Below are 14,342 nucleotides of genomic sequence, written 5' to 3'. Positions count from 1 at the left end.
ATGTGTTGGAGCCATGGAAGAGCACGTTTCTAATTATATTCCACTGTCAGAATGAATCTTCTGAACAAGACAGAATGGACGGGGCTTCTCGGGAAAACAGCTGGGCCCTTTTTCAAAGAATTAGACAGGATATATTGCACTTGGCTTTTCCTCGGATAGAGGTAAAAATTTATTAAAATATTTCTTTTTAGTATTACCTCGGGGCCACATTAGAGAGCCCTCTAGCTGTTTGAGCTGGCACCCCCAGGTTCTGCAGACAGATCCAGGTGGGGTGGACAGAATGGGGGGGGGGCGGTGTCTTTCCTCATCTAGGGGAAGCCGGGTCCAGATGAGAGATCTTTTCTCGAATCGTAGACTGAATTGGCAATTCTAGCCCAAACCTTGAGTTTTTTTATTTCTATGGGAGGAAGCTGCCGGGGGAGGGGGGGGGGAGCCCAGGAGGTGGCAGGGGGTGTCTGAATTCTTTCTGTGCGGTTACACAGAGCTGTTTCTGAGGGTCTCTGAGGCTTTGCTTCGTTCCTCCAGGACCACAGCCTCCCGCTGGCCTCCGCCCCTGTCTCCATCCATTTCTATGATGCTGCCTTTGGTCCTCTGTGCAGCAGGCGGAACACACACCAACACCCACCCAGACCCAACAGCTCGCCCTGGGCCCACCCCGAGTCGCTGTGAGAACACTGCCCCTGGCTCCCCAGGCCTTTGCTCTGCTGTGGCCTTGACCGTGCCTGCTCCTCACAGCACGACGCAAGGGTCCCGGCTCCCCTGGGCCCTGAGATGGCCGCGTTCGTCTTTGTCTGGGCTGCTCCCCTGCTCCCCCCACACACTCCCCACGCCCCGGGCCTGGAAGTCACCCCACAGTGTAACCTCCAGCTCAGATGACCTTCTCCAGTGGAACTTCCACAGAGCGCAGCAAAGCCCTCAGCCCCCCGGTCCTGGCATCCTCAGGTGGCCCTGGGGACATCACCAATCGCCCGAGACTTATGATCATCTCTCTTCCACGGGAGGTCACTCAATGAGTGTTCGCTGAATTCGTGAAAAACAAAACTCCTGGGAGAGCTACCAAAGGCACAGAGAGGCGCTGAATTCTCAAACACGGGCATCTTCCTCGAGGCGGACGGGATTTAGGCATCCCGAAGTCGCCTCTGGAAAAGCCACGCAACCCCGTCACCCTGGCCATGGGGTTTCACGGCCCTGCCTCCACCTGTGAGAAGGAAACTCGAGTGTCCCCAGCACATAAAACTATGACGCGAATAACACCCCGGGGGCGGGGAAGTGCTCTCCTTGGGGTTTCACTCACTCACACACACACACACACACACACACACACACACGCGTCAGGGCGATGAAACCCCTTTATACACGGGGTCTTCACTTCCGAATGAGATGAAATTAAGAGAAAACATTCACCCGTTAAAAAATCAACCCGCGTCTTTGTTTCTAAGGATTCCAAACGGGTTCTAAGTATGAGAGATGGAAAAACACACTTTTCTAATTCACAATGTTAAAAAATAGTATATATGCCCCTTTTATATGCAAACAGTGAAATGAAGTTAATCTTCTCCCAGCCTATCTCCATGTTTCCCGCACCCACCCACCCAACTCAACCCACTTGCTCATCACTTTTCCTTCTCAGACCTAAACAAGGAAACGTGATGTATGAAAAAGCATATTAAAACATTAAAAACGCGTGAAAACACGAAATCACTCTTTTCGGAATGTGCCTTGCTGATGACCCAGTGGATGTGGCCACATCAGGGTTAAACCCAAGCGGAAAAATCTGAAACGGGCACCATTTCCTCCGTTTGTAAGAGAGCTGCCCGCAGGTACATTTCACGAAAGAACTTGCGTGGACGGAGCGCGCACTGCCCACCTGTGCGGACTTTACACCGACCCCTCCTGCTTTTTCACCCCCTCGCCTCCTCCTCCCCACAGGGCGCCCAGGAGGAAGAGCAGGGAGTAACGTCAGCTTCATTCCCTAAAGCGAACCGAAGGGGGCACCGCAAATTCATTTTTCCGTGTCGAGATAGAGCCCACGGACCTCCCACGTGAAAACTGCTTCGCGGTAGGATCGATGCCTCACCCCTCGCCCGCGGCCCCACCACCGACAGATGCCGGGGATACTGGTGCTGTCTGGTCGTCAGCCCAACAGACCAGCGCTGGCGACGGCAGACCTCTCCTCCCGCTTCACCTCTGCGCACACCTGAGACGCCAAGCCCACCCTCCACCCCTGCCTCAGAGGCGCGGGTGCAGCCCCTGTGCCCCCCAGGATGCCACGGAGACGGGACGGTCCAGTCGGCCTCTGCGATGGAGGCTCTCTCAGAACTCGTGCCATTTTATCACCTCTTAGGCACATTAAATATGCATGTGTACTCAAAGACGGCTTCTAATTGCTGTAAATGAAATACGAGAAATGAAACGGCCTCAAAATAAATGTGGTTTTTTACGCGGGGTAACAGCGAACATTAATGAGGAGCCACCATCCGTTCTGCCGTACTTGGCTGATTGCACGGTTAGAAATACAGTTCAGAAAATAAAACATACGTGGTTACGAGAAGCTCACTTAGTGGGGGTGGGGTGCGGAAGGGGAACCAATTGAGCAGAGGCTTGTGAAAGCCGTAAGAAGAGCAAAATTAAAGAATCAAAAATTCATAATGAGTGTTAACAGCACAGCGTATGCCGATTAGAAATGTATTAATTAAAGTGATATATTCATAAGGTTAGCAGCCTAACACACTTCTAAGAGAGGGAGAGGAATCCCCAAAGTGAAAAAACAAACATAAAAAATTAAGGAGTCTGAATCGTCCACATCTGCCAAAGACCAATTTCAAAGACAGACGTTGCCGTGTTGGGTGAATCAGCATGCCTGTGGGTGGCTGTCACCCAGGGTCACTTCGGGCTGCTGAGCCGCTTGCAGACGCCTCCCTCCCACGTGCCCGTGTCCCTACCTCGTGGAGTCCAGCGAGGGCTTGGGCCGCCCCTGGCTGCTCTCCTCCCAGACACTGTTGGCCAGCTCGTTCCCGATGGACGACATCACCTTGATGAGCTCGATGGGCCAGTCGTCGAGGTCCAGAGATCGGACTCGAGAAAGGTGGGTGCCGAGATTCCGGTGGATCCCTGAGCACTCGATGCACATGAGGGCTCCCAAGTTCAAACTGGCCCAGTTGGGGTCTGCGGGAAGAGGAACAGGCGCCATGTGCAATCGGACCTTCGTCCCTCATCCCAGCGCCCTTAGCCCTCGGGAACAAAAGGGCCCGTCAGACTTCCCATCCAGCAGTCCTTCCCCGGGATAACAGGGCTCGAAACCGCTCCCTGGCCAGCACTTGGAGCTGGTTCAGGCATCCCCAAAGACCTGATACGTTGGTGGCCACTTTTGAGTATCTGGCTTTAGCCGAAGCTTTGGCGTTTTCTACACAATAAACAATTGGAAGCACTGCTTTGGATGGAAAGATGCGCCTTCTGATACGTCAACAGCAGCATTTTCCCCGGAAAGGGCAGACACCCACGGAAAAAAAATCAGGCAGGACTTGGCGTCCATGGTGGATGTCTGCTGATGGAGGGGGAGAGGAGGTGTGCTGAGGGGCAGCTGGCTCACTCCCAAACCGCAGTGTCCCTCACAGCCACCTCTGCAACCACGGGCACATCAACGTTGGCTGTGACACGGTGGGCATGTTCGCAAATTTCAGAGGTGGACAAAGGCGCACTACAAGGAAAAAACGTGGCTTTCAGGGATCTTACTCAAGGGTAGCCACCAAAGCAACTCCCATGCCTCCATCCTTCGCTGCTGGCAAGATGGCGGCCATGGTCCTTTGGTTAGGTTACATCCTGGCATAATCAACCCCGGTTGGCGAAATCAATCATAATGGGTTCTGGCTGTGACACTGCACCAAGGCCACGGAGCTGAGTTCAGAGAACAGCTTGGGGACCCCTGGGCCAGATCCCTCCCTGTGTGGAATGGGCTGACATCCTGAGAAGACTGAGGACTCAGGCCCAGGGCTGGCTTCATGCTAGGATCACCAGCTGATGCGCAAAGATGAGGCTGACCTTGCCAGGCAAGGGCTCTCGCCACCGACTGAAGCAAATAAGGCTCCTACCATCCAGGAATAATCAAGAGCTCCTCCAGGGACACTGAAGAGTCAACAAAAAGCCAAGAGGCTGACATCATATTTATTTGGAAGCATTCTATAAATGGCAAATGACCAGGAGGGGCCTGATGCTACCTCAGCAGCAATGAGCCCGTCATTTATTTCATATTTAATACAAAGGGGGGAAGGTGGTGATTGAGACCGTGTGGGGACCCACAAGAAGGGTCTGTGACTTCAGAGATGATGTGGTTGGGAAGAGGAAACACCCCAACAACCAAACAACAACACAAAACGCCTTTGCCAGTGTGTCAGTCCCACACCTGTGGCCTCGGCCCCTTGACTTCCCCTTGACCGCTGAGAAAACACAGCAGGGAGCCCAACCCCGCGCTCAGAAACTTCTCTTGACATTACACCTGGGCACACGCGGCACAGCTGGTGGGGCACAGAGTCTTCCCTTTAAAGGAACCTTTAGCTGATGGTGGAACAACTGCAGTCCTTTCTCCTCACAGAGGTTCTGATATTTCTCAGACCCCGTGTTTTAAAAACTTTTTGACAAAAACACACTTCCAATGACGGCTTCTCTCTTCTAACTAACTTCCTTTCAGGACACATTTTGAGAGTAAAACTTAAAAACGCAACAAAAGAAGACGCTTTTAAGCAGTCTGTCAAGACACCTGAAAAGGAGACCCCGTCTCTGGCCTGGAGGCCACAGACCCGGCCTCGCTGTCTCTCCCCTTCCTGCCCACTCAACGCGTGGTCCCTCCCAGGTGGCTCTTCCCTTCCCCTTTATCTGTGACAAACCTAAGTTCTTCCTGCTTCGGTCATCAAGTTCCTACCTGGCCAGCTTCCTACCTGAGCAGCACCTGCTCTTCTTTTCCTGAGCAAATCAGAGGCACTCGGCTGCACCTGCTGCCGCTCTCCTGCCCCACAAGGACCCCGCACCTGCTCCCATCCTGCCTGCTGCCTGCACGATGTCTGCTTTGAGCCACCGTGCGTCCCCAAGGGTCCTTCTCCACGGCCCTGGGCCTTGTGGCCGCTAAGTCCAGGCCTCGCCCACGGGGCTGGGGGCTCTAGGACCCCCTGGCACCTGGTGCCAGAACCTTTTATCTGGTTTCAACTGGACTTGCGTCTCCTCAAGACACACCTCGACACAACCAAAAAACATGAGTGCAAAGACTTCACTGAATGTGCCCAGCACTGTGCCAGGGCTGAGAGGTGAAGAATCAAAACTAAGCCCTTCACCCCGTGTTCACTCAGCACTGTTTACAAAAAGTTTAGAAAAGCCAAGACGGGGAAAGAACCTAAGTGTCCATCCACAGAGGAATGGGTAAAGCAGACGAGATCCAAACACACAATGGAATACGACTCAGCCAGAAAAAAGAATGAACTGCAGCTACATGGATGCAACTCGAGATGATCGTACGAAGTACAATAAGTCAGAGAAAGACAAACATCCTAGGATATCACTTACCTGTGGAATCTCATAAGCAACGATACGAAAGAGCTTATTTGCAAAACAGAAACAGACTCGCAGATTTTGAAACCAATCCTAGGGTCACCAGAGGGGAAAAAGTTGGGGGAAGGGAGGAATGAGGAGCTTGGGGTTCATATATACACACTACCGTACACCAAACAGGTAACTAACAAGGACGTCCTGTATTGCGTAGAGACCTAGAGAGTCAATATTCTGTAATAACCTACATGGGAGAAGCATCTGAAAAAGAACGGCTATATGTATAGGCAGAAACGTAATGATTCACTTTGCTGTACACCTGAAACTAGCGCAACGCTGTAAGAGAGACAACTATGCTCCAATGAAATGTTAAAAAGTCCTTATGCTCGAGAATATGACTCTAGGAGTTTCTCACGGGGAACATGGCATTACGCCCTGGACGACGGAAAGCGTGGAGCGGAGCTGGGCTGCTCGAGGCACGAGGCATAATTAGGAAGTCTGCCCGTCCCATCAAAGGCCTTTGTGTGTCGTGAATTGAAGGTAAAAGAAAAAGATACCATCTGAGAGCAAAATCTAGAATCTATGCTTCTCGACATCTCTGGGCTCGACTTCACCAGCGGTACTCTGTTTTTATGGAAAAAGCAAACACACATGATCACAGACCAAGCCAGAGGTTGCTCTCTGGATGCGGCTCAGAATCTGGGCCCCCGGGGTGTGACCGAGGCTCCTGGGGACCTGAGGCACACGGAAGACTGACGGTGCCATCAGAGAGGCGGTGAAGGGCCCTGGGTTAAAAAAACGTCCAAGCAAAAATACTCCAATTCCTTTAAAGCCATGAAATCACACGCCAAATGACAGATGTGGGTTCGCTGCCAGGCGGGCTCGGCCAGCCCAGCCCACCTCCCTTTTCCCCGGGCCAAGTCCCCCTTCCCCGGGCACACTTACTCTGGGTCTCGCAGTCCACACAGTGGGAATTCCCGCGGATGTTCCGTATCGACTGCAAGGCCATGGCCTCGCTCTGGCTGGTCAGTCGGGACTGGACATATGGGAAGACACACAAATGCAAGATATGAGACCCCGGAGAGACCCCAACACCCATGAGCATCAAAGGGTGACGAGCAAATACAGAGCAGGGCAACTTCACGAAGGCCCTCCTCCTCGGGTGTCTGGACCAAGGCCCAGCTGATGGGGACAAAGCCCATGGTTTTGTTTTTGTTTTTCTTTTCAGGGCCGCACCTTCAGTAGATGGAGGTTCCCAGGCTAGGGGTTGCATCAGAGCTGCAGGTGCTGGCCTACGCCACAGCCACTCCGATCCTTAACCCACTGAGCAAGGCCAGGGATCGAACCAGCAACCTCAAGGTTCCTAGGTGAATTCGTTTCCACTGCGCCATGATGGGAACTCCGAATCCCAGGTTAAGATATGTCAGATGGGGGACTCGGCGCCCTAAGACACTGCCCACCCCCACTTCATGCCTTGGAGAGTCACTTCTCATCCCAGACTCTGCTGGTGTTGTTATAGCAACAAGGCCACATGCCATGTGGAGGCAGGGAGGACTCGGAGTGTGTTTCAGTGTGTACTTAAGCATCTCTAAGTGAGTTTGAACAAAAAATAACAGAGGAAAAGAACAACATGAAAAATTATAAACACTCAGTTAAGTTTTATCAGCATTTTGATTTCTATTCTTCTAGCCTTTTTAAAAAGCACATCTATACACAGATGTACTTAAAACCAGCCAGCACAATACACACTGCCTTACAATCTACCCTGTAGCTTTTTACTTTTAATTTAATTTAATTTAATTTTTGGTTGTGTCATCGGCATGTGGAAGTTTCTGGGCCAGGGATCGAACCTGTGCCACAGCAGTGATCTGAGCCACTGCAGTGACAATGCAGGATCCTTAACTTGCTGCAGCACCAAGGAACACCCCTTTTTGCCTTTTAGACGTGCTGTCATCTCTTAATGCCATCATAGTCTCTAGAACCATCCTTTTAAATGGCTGCATAATATTCCACGTAGGAAGACTCATTTATGAAGGTGTTTTTTGATGGATATCTAGGTTGCTCCCAATTTTTCTCTACTCTCAACAGTGCTCTGAAGGGTAGGCTTGCCGTTTACTAAGGATGAATTCTTCAAAATGGAGGTGCCAAGCAAAAGGACACACACGGTTTTGAGGCTTGTGTGTGAAATGGTTAAAGCCAAATAAATCCCAGAGGACACTTAGAATAAACTTGATTTTTGTGTCACAATTATTCATCAATTGAACCATCTTATGGCAAATTGTCTGATGTGAAACAATTGATAGCTTACTACTTAATCATCAACTATAATTTATTAAATGCTACTGTCTGATTAGCATCATGCATCACTGGGAGTTTATTCCCGTTGGTTAGATGCCTAAGCATTCAAGGTGTGTCTATGTGTATTGGCATCTGGAGTGTGTGTGTGTCTATGGACACACACAGGGGTGTGCTGGCAGCCTCTGTCACCCCTATAATCTCTACAGCACACGCATGGATATGCTTGTCTAGAGTTGCTGCCAACCCCCGACTTACCCACGGGCTGTACTCCCCCCCCGCCAGCTCTTTCTTGTGGGTATTATCTCTGCGCTGTACACTTTCACACCTGTTTAGCAAGCGCCCAAGGCAAACAGGTGCACGTTCTCCTGGGGAACCCGGGCTGAGAGGGTATGTGCCCAGCGAGAGAATGGGGGCGGCATTTTAAGGCTGGTGTCTGCCTTGGGCTCAGAGGTGATGCTGTTTCAGAGGTGAGCTGGGAGGCGTCCGGCAAGGGTGTGGAGCAGACGTGGCCAACGCCGTCCCACGCCTTCCTGAATCCCACCCCGAGACAGGAATGCAGAGTCCAGCTGAGATACGGGATTTCAGGCATCCCTCAGGGGATGCGTCTGTTCAGCCACGCGGCCCTCCCCCCGATCTGTCGTGAAACCAAGGGCCCGAGTTTTGTGGGTGACACGAGAACTCGGGCCCACTGACAGCCAGCCCGGAAGCACCCTGAGTTTGCCTCAGAAGCCACCTCTGCAGTTGTGACTCAGTAAAGCCTAGGCGCTCAGAAGCACAAGGCCCCGATTCTCCCTGCTGTGGGTATAAAGCATCTTTTCAAAAGAGAAGCAAATTACATTATAATAATGACCACGGTCTGGTTTACCCTGGCTGAAGAGGGTAATAAAATAAGACGCTCCATCTTTCTGAAAGACAGACTCCCCCTTCTTCATGACAATGCCGACATAAACCATCGGCACAAATTTCTTTAAATGGTGATAAATGAAACTGCAGGTCGGGAGGCAATGTCCTTTCCTCTCGGTTTCCCAGTTGTTCATCGTCGGAAAAATCACAACGCTCTCCAAGACTTGAAAGGGTCTCAGAGAAGGAGTTAAAAAAAAATCCGAGCATTAAAATAACGATTTGGAGGCGTTCACGTCATGGCTCAGTGGTTAATGAACCCGACTAGCATCCATGAGGATGCGGGTTCGATCCCTGGCCTTGCTCAGGGGGTTAAGGACCCCGCGTTGCCTTGAGCTGTGGTGTAGGTCGCAGATGCGGCTTGGATCCTGCGTTGCTGTGGCTGTGGTGTAGGCTGGCGGCTACAGCTCCAATTAGACCCCTAGCCTGGGAACCGCCATAAGCCGTGGGTGCGGCCCTAGAAAAAGACAAAAAAAAAAAAAAAAAAAAAAAAAGATTTTGAAGGAATCTGATAGGAAAAGGGATACGAGAAAAATGATTTCGTAGAAGGAATATTACTGGGCAGTAATTTAGAAAATGCAGGTCAAAGTCTTTTTTTCTTGGCTAAACAAATGCAAATGAATTTAACTGAATAAAGCACACAATAGGCCTTACCAAAACAGTTTAGAAGACTGATGTTTTATCTTCCCTAAACCCCCCTGCAGCTCCCGTACATGCAGCTTTTTTCATTGCGGCCTGTACCCAGAGTCCGTTTCCTAACTTGACATGGATTTGAATTTGGGGCGCTTATGAGAGCGGAACTGTTCCTCTTTTAAAGTCTGCACCTGTTTTCCCGAGTGTGTTCTGCCCACAACAAAAAGCAACATGGCCATACAAGCCACAAGCGTCCACAAGAGTCCATCATGTACAGTAACGGGATGCTTCACATTTGAGAGGAGCGGAGACAGGCTGTGGTTGCCGAGGGGGAGGGGGAAGGGGAGGGAGTGGGATGGACGGGGGGTTTGGGGTGAGTAGATGCAAACTCTTCCATTTAGAATGCATAAGCAATGAGGTCCTGCTGCACAGCACCGGGGACTCTATCCAGTCTCTTACGGGAGAACGTGATAGAAGCTAATATGAGAAAGAGAACGTGTATATATGTATACAACAGGGTCACTTGGCAGTACAGCAGAAACTGAACATTGTAAATCAACTATGATAAAAAATAAAAAAATACCTAAAATGGGCTCCCCTGCCCTCTGAACATGGTTAGGCTAGGATACTGATTCGTGGCGCAGGATACATATGGACACATGGTTTTGGAAATCTTTTCAATTATTCAGCTTTCTGCCCAGGAAGAGCCAGTGTCTGCCCATCACACGCCTCACAGGGCACTCTCCCCTTTCCGGCCATGTCCCTTTTGGGATCAGGGGCTCCTGCTTTTGGAGGGGGCACGGGCGGTGGGATGGGGAGGCTGCTCCGGGTCTTACCTTATTCTTGCTGCTCTCGCACGACTGTAAGCTGGCGAGAATCTGGCTCTCGATGGCCTGGACCCACGCGTCCCGCTCCTCATATGTGGTGGCTTCAAAGTGCCACGTCTGGCCAGTGAGGGACACAATGATAAACTCAAAGTTTTCTTCTTGTTCTGAAACACAGAGTGGTGGGGATGAAGAGTTGAGCTTTCATGAGATCCCGGCCCCTCTGCCAAGTCCACAGTCATGAAAGTGCCTTTGGGTTCAATCGCGCCTGCACGGGGCCGCAGCGCACACAGGACCTGCCGCCCTGCAGAGGAGATCTGAATCCGCAGACCTCCAGACACTCCAGCTTTGGCTCCTGAAGCCAGCGTGGCTTAGCTTGGTTTCAATCAATGCTCAGGGGATGAGGAAAAAGGAAAATCAGTGTGACCGCAGGGTCCCTGTGCTGGGTGCAGGCAAGCAACTTGCGGACGTGATGCTGCAAAGTCATTGCCGGCTGCTGATATTTACAGGGGGATGAAAATTACGTGAATCCTGCTCATCTCAGGGTGCAATTTAATGTCTTCCTAAGCACCTGTGCGCCAATCCACAGCAAAGAGGGAGGCCTGAGGGCGTCTGCCCTTGCAGGGCAGAAGACCCGTCTCAGCGGGAAAGGCTTCAGCTCCAGGCCTCTAGCCTGGGGGGTGCGGGTGCCTGGAATTCCAGTGGATCTGAAGGGGCCCTCGCGTTCACATCTTTTGCCTCACTTGCCATGATGGAGTTTGGATGAGTGGTTCCCCCCACCCTTAAAATGGGGGAAAGCCACCTTTTCGCTGCGTTTTCCACTGGCTACAGCAGGCGTGCTAACTCAGGGCCACATGGGCTACAGGACACCCTCCTCCAACTGACCTTTGTCCTCCGTTCTCATCTGCCCCCCTGACTCTGCCACGAAACAAAATGGAGAGGAGGTGCCACGAGCAGGGGCCAGCGACCGATGGCAGATGAGGAGTCTGGAGCAGGACTGCTTCTGCCGTATCTCACGAGTGATTCGTGGTTTCCCATCCCTGGTTGCTGGACTGGCAGCAACACGATCCCCGGGCGGGCGAGCACCTGCTCTTAATAACCCGACTAACCTGGAGGCCCACCTGGACCCCTGCTGCTTTCATTAATGACCCCTGTCACCCCACGCGGCCATGCCACCTGCATCCGCACAAGCCTTCAGCTTCCACACTCTTGGATCCTCTAGCCTGTGTCCGCAGCACCCCTCATGGCCCCGACCTCTGCCCCCGACCTCCGCCCCTCTCCCAAGGCTCTGTGGCACTGCCACCCCTTGGTCCTCGGAGACAAGGGCGGTCCCTCAGGTCATCCCTGAAGAGAATGCAACCATGTCCAGCACCCTCGCCTCCTCCTCTGCAGTCTCAGAAGAGAAGCAGCTTCCTCGACTGTGGGGTCAGGTGGGAGGGTCTCTCGGCCAGTGATCTCGGGCGGGTGGGGAGAGATGCCTGCGTTTTTGTCAACACCCAACCAGGTCCTGGAAGTCGCTTCCCTGAACCAACATGGACGGCCCTGGAAAAAGGGCCACGCCAGTCAGCTTTTCGGGACCTCTTTCTGCGCTCGGCTAACAACAGCATCATGGTCTATGCACAACTGGCATCGCGAAAATGAATTCATTCTAAAAGAGTTCAACCGGCGGGTGGGATGGGCCTCGATCTGGGGAACTTGCTCTGCACAGCGGCTGAAGGCGGGTCAGGGCCCCTCCCATAAGCCGCCCAGCCTCACGCAAGGCAACGTTTCTCCAACACAAGGGTCCACGGCTCCCACCAGCTTCTCTCTTCCTGCCCCCCTCACCGGCCTTTTCCTTTTTAGGGCTGCACCTGCAGCACATGGAAGTTCCCGGGCTGGGGGTCGACTTGGAGCTGCAGCTGTAGCCTATGCCACAGCCATGCCAGATCTGAGCTCTGTCTGTGACCTACACCTCGCAGCTGCAGCAATGCCGGGTCCCTAACCCACTGAGAGAGGCCAGAGATTGAACCTGCGTCCTCCCATAGACAACATCAGGTCTTTCACCCGTTGGGTCACAATGGGAACTCCTCATCAGCTTCTCAAAGGCCTGGGCCTCTCCCTGCAGGTGTCAAAAGCTCCTGAGAAGAGGGTGCACTGTGGGCTGTGGAGGGGCTTCCCCTGGAGTGGACCCAGGAGCTGAGGGACGAGGCTGAGCGAGATGGTGCGCAAAGCGGGAGAGCAGAGGCTGGGGGCACCCTGAGACCTGAGCCGGGGAGGAAGCCTCCTGCCCGCCCACCTTGGGCTGTGTGAGCGCCCAGGCTCTCCCAGGAACCTCGCTGATGCCTGACCTCTCTGCAGAGTTATGACGTGAACTGACAAAGAGGGAGAGTCCTCAGAACTTGACCCCAACCTCTGGTTCTAGAGTCAGAGAACAAACCCCCCTGCTGTGGAGAGGGGAGGTCAGGGGGTGAGTGGGGGGGGGCTCTGCCCACCCCTACCAATGCCCTCGGATACGTGGGATTTTCATTTTAAACATTAGATCTGCCTTTCAAATAGGTCTTCCCATGGCTGATGTGCAATTTATACCCACAGTTACTGCGGAGCCATGACCTCGCGAGCTGACTTTTTAAAGGTCCAGCTTCTTGATCCATATGGGCTTTTATGCTCTGATTCTATGAATTACAGGCTTTTCCACAGGGATGCTTTCGCAACAGTGCTCCATATTCATCTATTTTCCGGCAAAACTACCCTGGTGAACAGACAGGGCAAAACGGAATTTCATAAGTCGCAGTGAGGCCACAAGGAGAACTTGGTAATTCACAGGTAGAATGTGGCCACCGTCAATCAGGAGCTTCTGAACAGGCTCATGCTTTTTTTAATCTGTGAAGCTCACATGCCTGGACAAAAGCTCCCTCAGATCGGGCTCTACCGGGTCTTTCAGGAATAAAAATGACAGGCGTTCATGTCCCAGTTAACTTTCTGCACAACTGGTCTGCCCCAAAGCGTTCCTGTTCAAATTTCCAGCCAGAATCCTGAGCCACATCCACTGAACCACAGGGAGAGGGGTGACCTTGCTCGGCGGCGATGCGGGGCGCAGGCACGCGGCCCTCGGCCCCTCCCCCGCTGCTGGGTACCACGCTGGGTGCAAGAGTTCCAAGCATGCAGGAGGCAGTCTGTGCTCCTGCTGTCTCTGTGGGACGAGGACGGGTCCACACACACACCCAGATGATTAAACACAAAGCAGTGACAACAGCACCGGAGGTCGGTGGCACAGGAACACATGTGTTTCTGTCTCATTCCACACCGTGGTGGTTACCGCGCATCCTCTGCCGAAACACTCCCAATGCCTCCGGCAAAGACCAAACCTCCCAATTAGGTCACTCAAGTACAGGGTGGCTCTGCCCTGTGACTTACGGGAACGAAGTTCACCTGGGCACGCGGAAGCACGCACCAGATCATCTCCTGCACATTTCCACACGTCTTCTCTCCCAGCAGTATCTCGTCCACGGCTTCTCAATCACCTGAACCGACAGTTCCATCACTTTTCTCCTCCTTCTCCGTCTGCTGGACACGCGCTCCGTTTTTCTAAGTCACTAAACGTTTCTGTCTCTACGCTTTCAGTAGATTCTCTTTCCCACAGAGGAATCAGCCAACTTTTGTTTTTGTTTGTCTGTTTAGGGCTGCACCCTGAGCATATGGAAGCTCCCAGGCTAAGGGGTGAATCAGAGCTGCAGCTGCCGACCTACACCACAGCCACGGCAGCAAGGGATCCGAGTCGCATCTGTAACCGACACCAGAGCTCATGGCAACGCCGGATCCTTAACCCACCAAGAGGGGCCAAGGATCGAACCCTCATCCTCACGGATACTAGTTGGGCTCTTAACCTGCTGAGCCACGATGGAAACTCCAGATCAGCCAACTTTTGGATGCCACTCCCTTGAGGGGTTCAAGCCCATGTTGTGTGGCCTTTTCAGAGAAAGCCTGCAGGAAATGCAGCAACTCAGAAAAGACTTTCAACTCTGACGGCACCTAAGACGGCTCTCAGGAGTTCCCACTGTGGCACAGTGGGTTAAGAACCTGACTGCAGTGTCTTGGGTCTCTGCGGCAGCACAGGTTCAATGCCCGGCCCTGAGCAGTGGATTAAAGGATCTGATGTTGCCAAAGCTATGGTGTAGG

General features: G+C 52.6%; 1 protein-coding gene across 11 annotated transcripts in view; it reads right to left on the bottom strand.

Moving 5' to 3' along the window:
* AGAP1 (ArfGAP with GTPase domain, ankyrin repeat and PH domain 1) overlaps positions 1 to 14,342 on the bottom strand; it is a 556,723-nt gene that overhangs the window by 64,712 nt on the left and 477,669 nt on the right. For all 11 annotated transcript variants that reach the window (XM_021075538.1, XM_021075539.1, XM_021075540.1 and 8 more), the window contains 3 exons: positions 10,200 to 10,354; positions 6,478 to 6,568; positions 2,943 to 3,165 (listed from right to left, as the gene is read on the bottom strand). In XM_021075538.1, the coding sequence (XP_020931197.1) occupies positions 2,943 to 3,165; positions 6,478 to 6,568; positions 10,200 to 10,354 (469 nt within the window). The remainder of the gene's footprint in view (positions 1 to 2,942; positions 3,166 to 6,477; positions 6,569 to 10,199; positions 10,355 to 14,342) is intronic.

This window comes from Sus scrofa, chromosome 15 (assembly GCF_000003025.6).
Source record: "Sus scrofa isolate TJ Tabasco breed Duroc chromosome 15, Sscrofa11.1, whole genome shotgun sequence".
Taxonomy (NCBI): Eukaryota; Metazoa; Chordata; class Mammalia; order Artiodactyla; family Suidae; genus Sus; species Sus scrofa.
The sequence above is the reverse complement of the archived record's forward strand: the minus strand, read 5'-3'. Positions and strand labels throughout refer to the sequence as shown.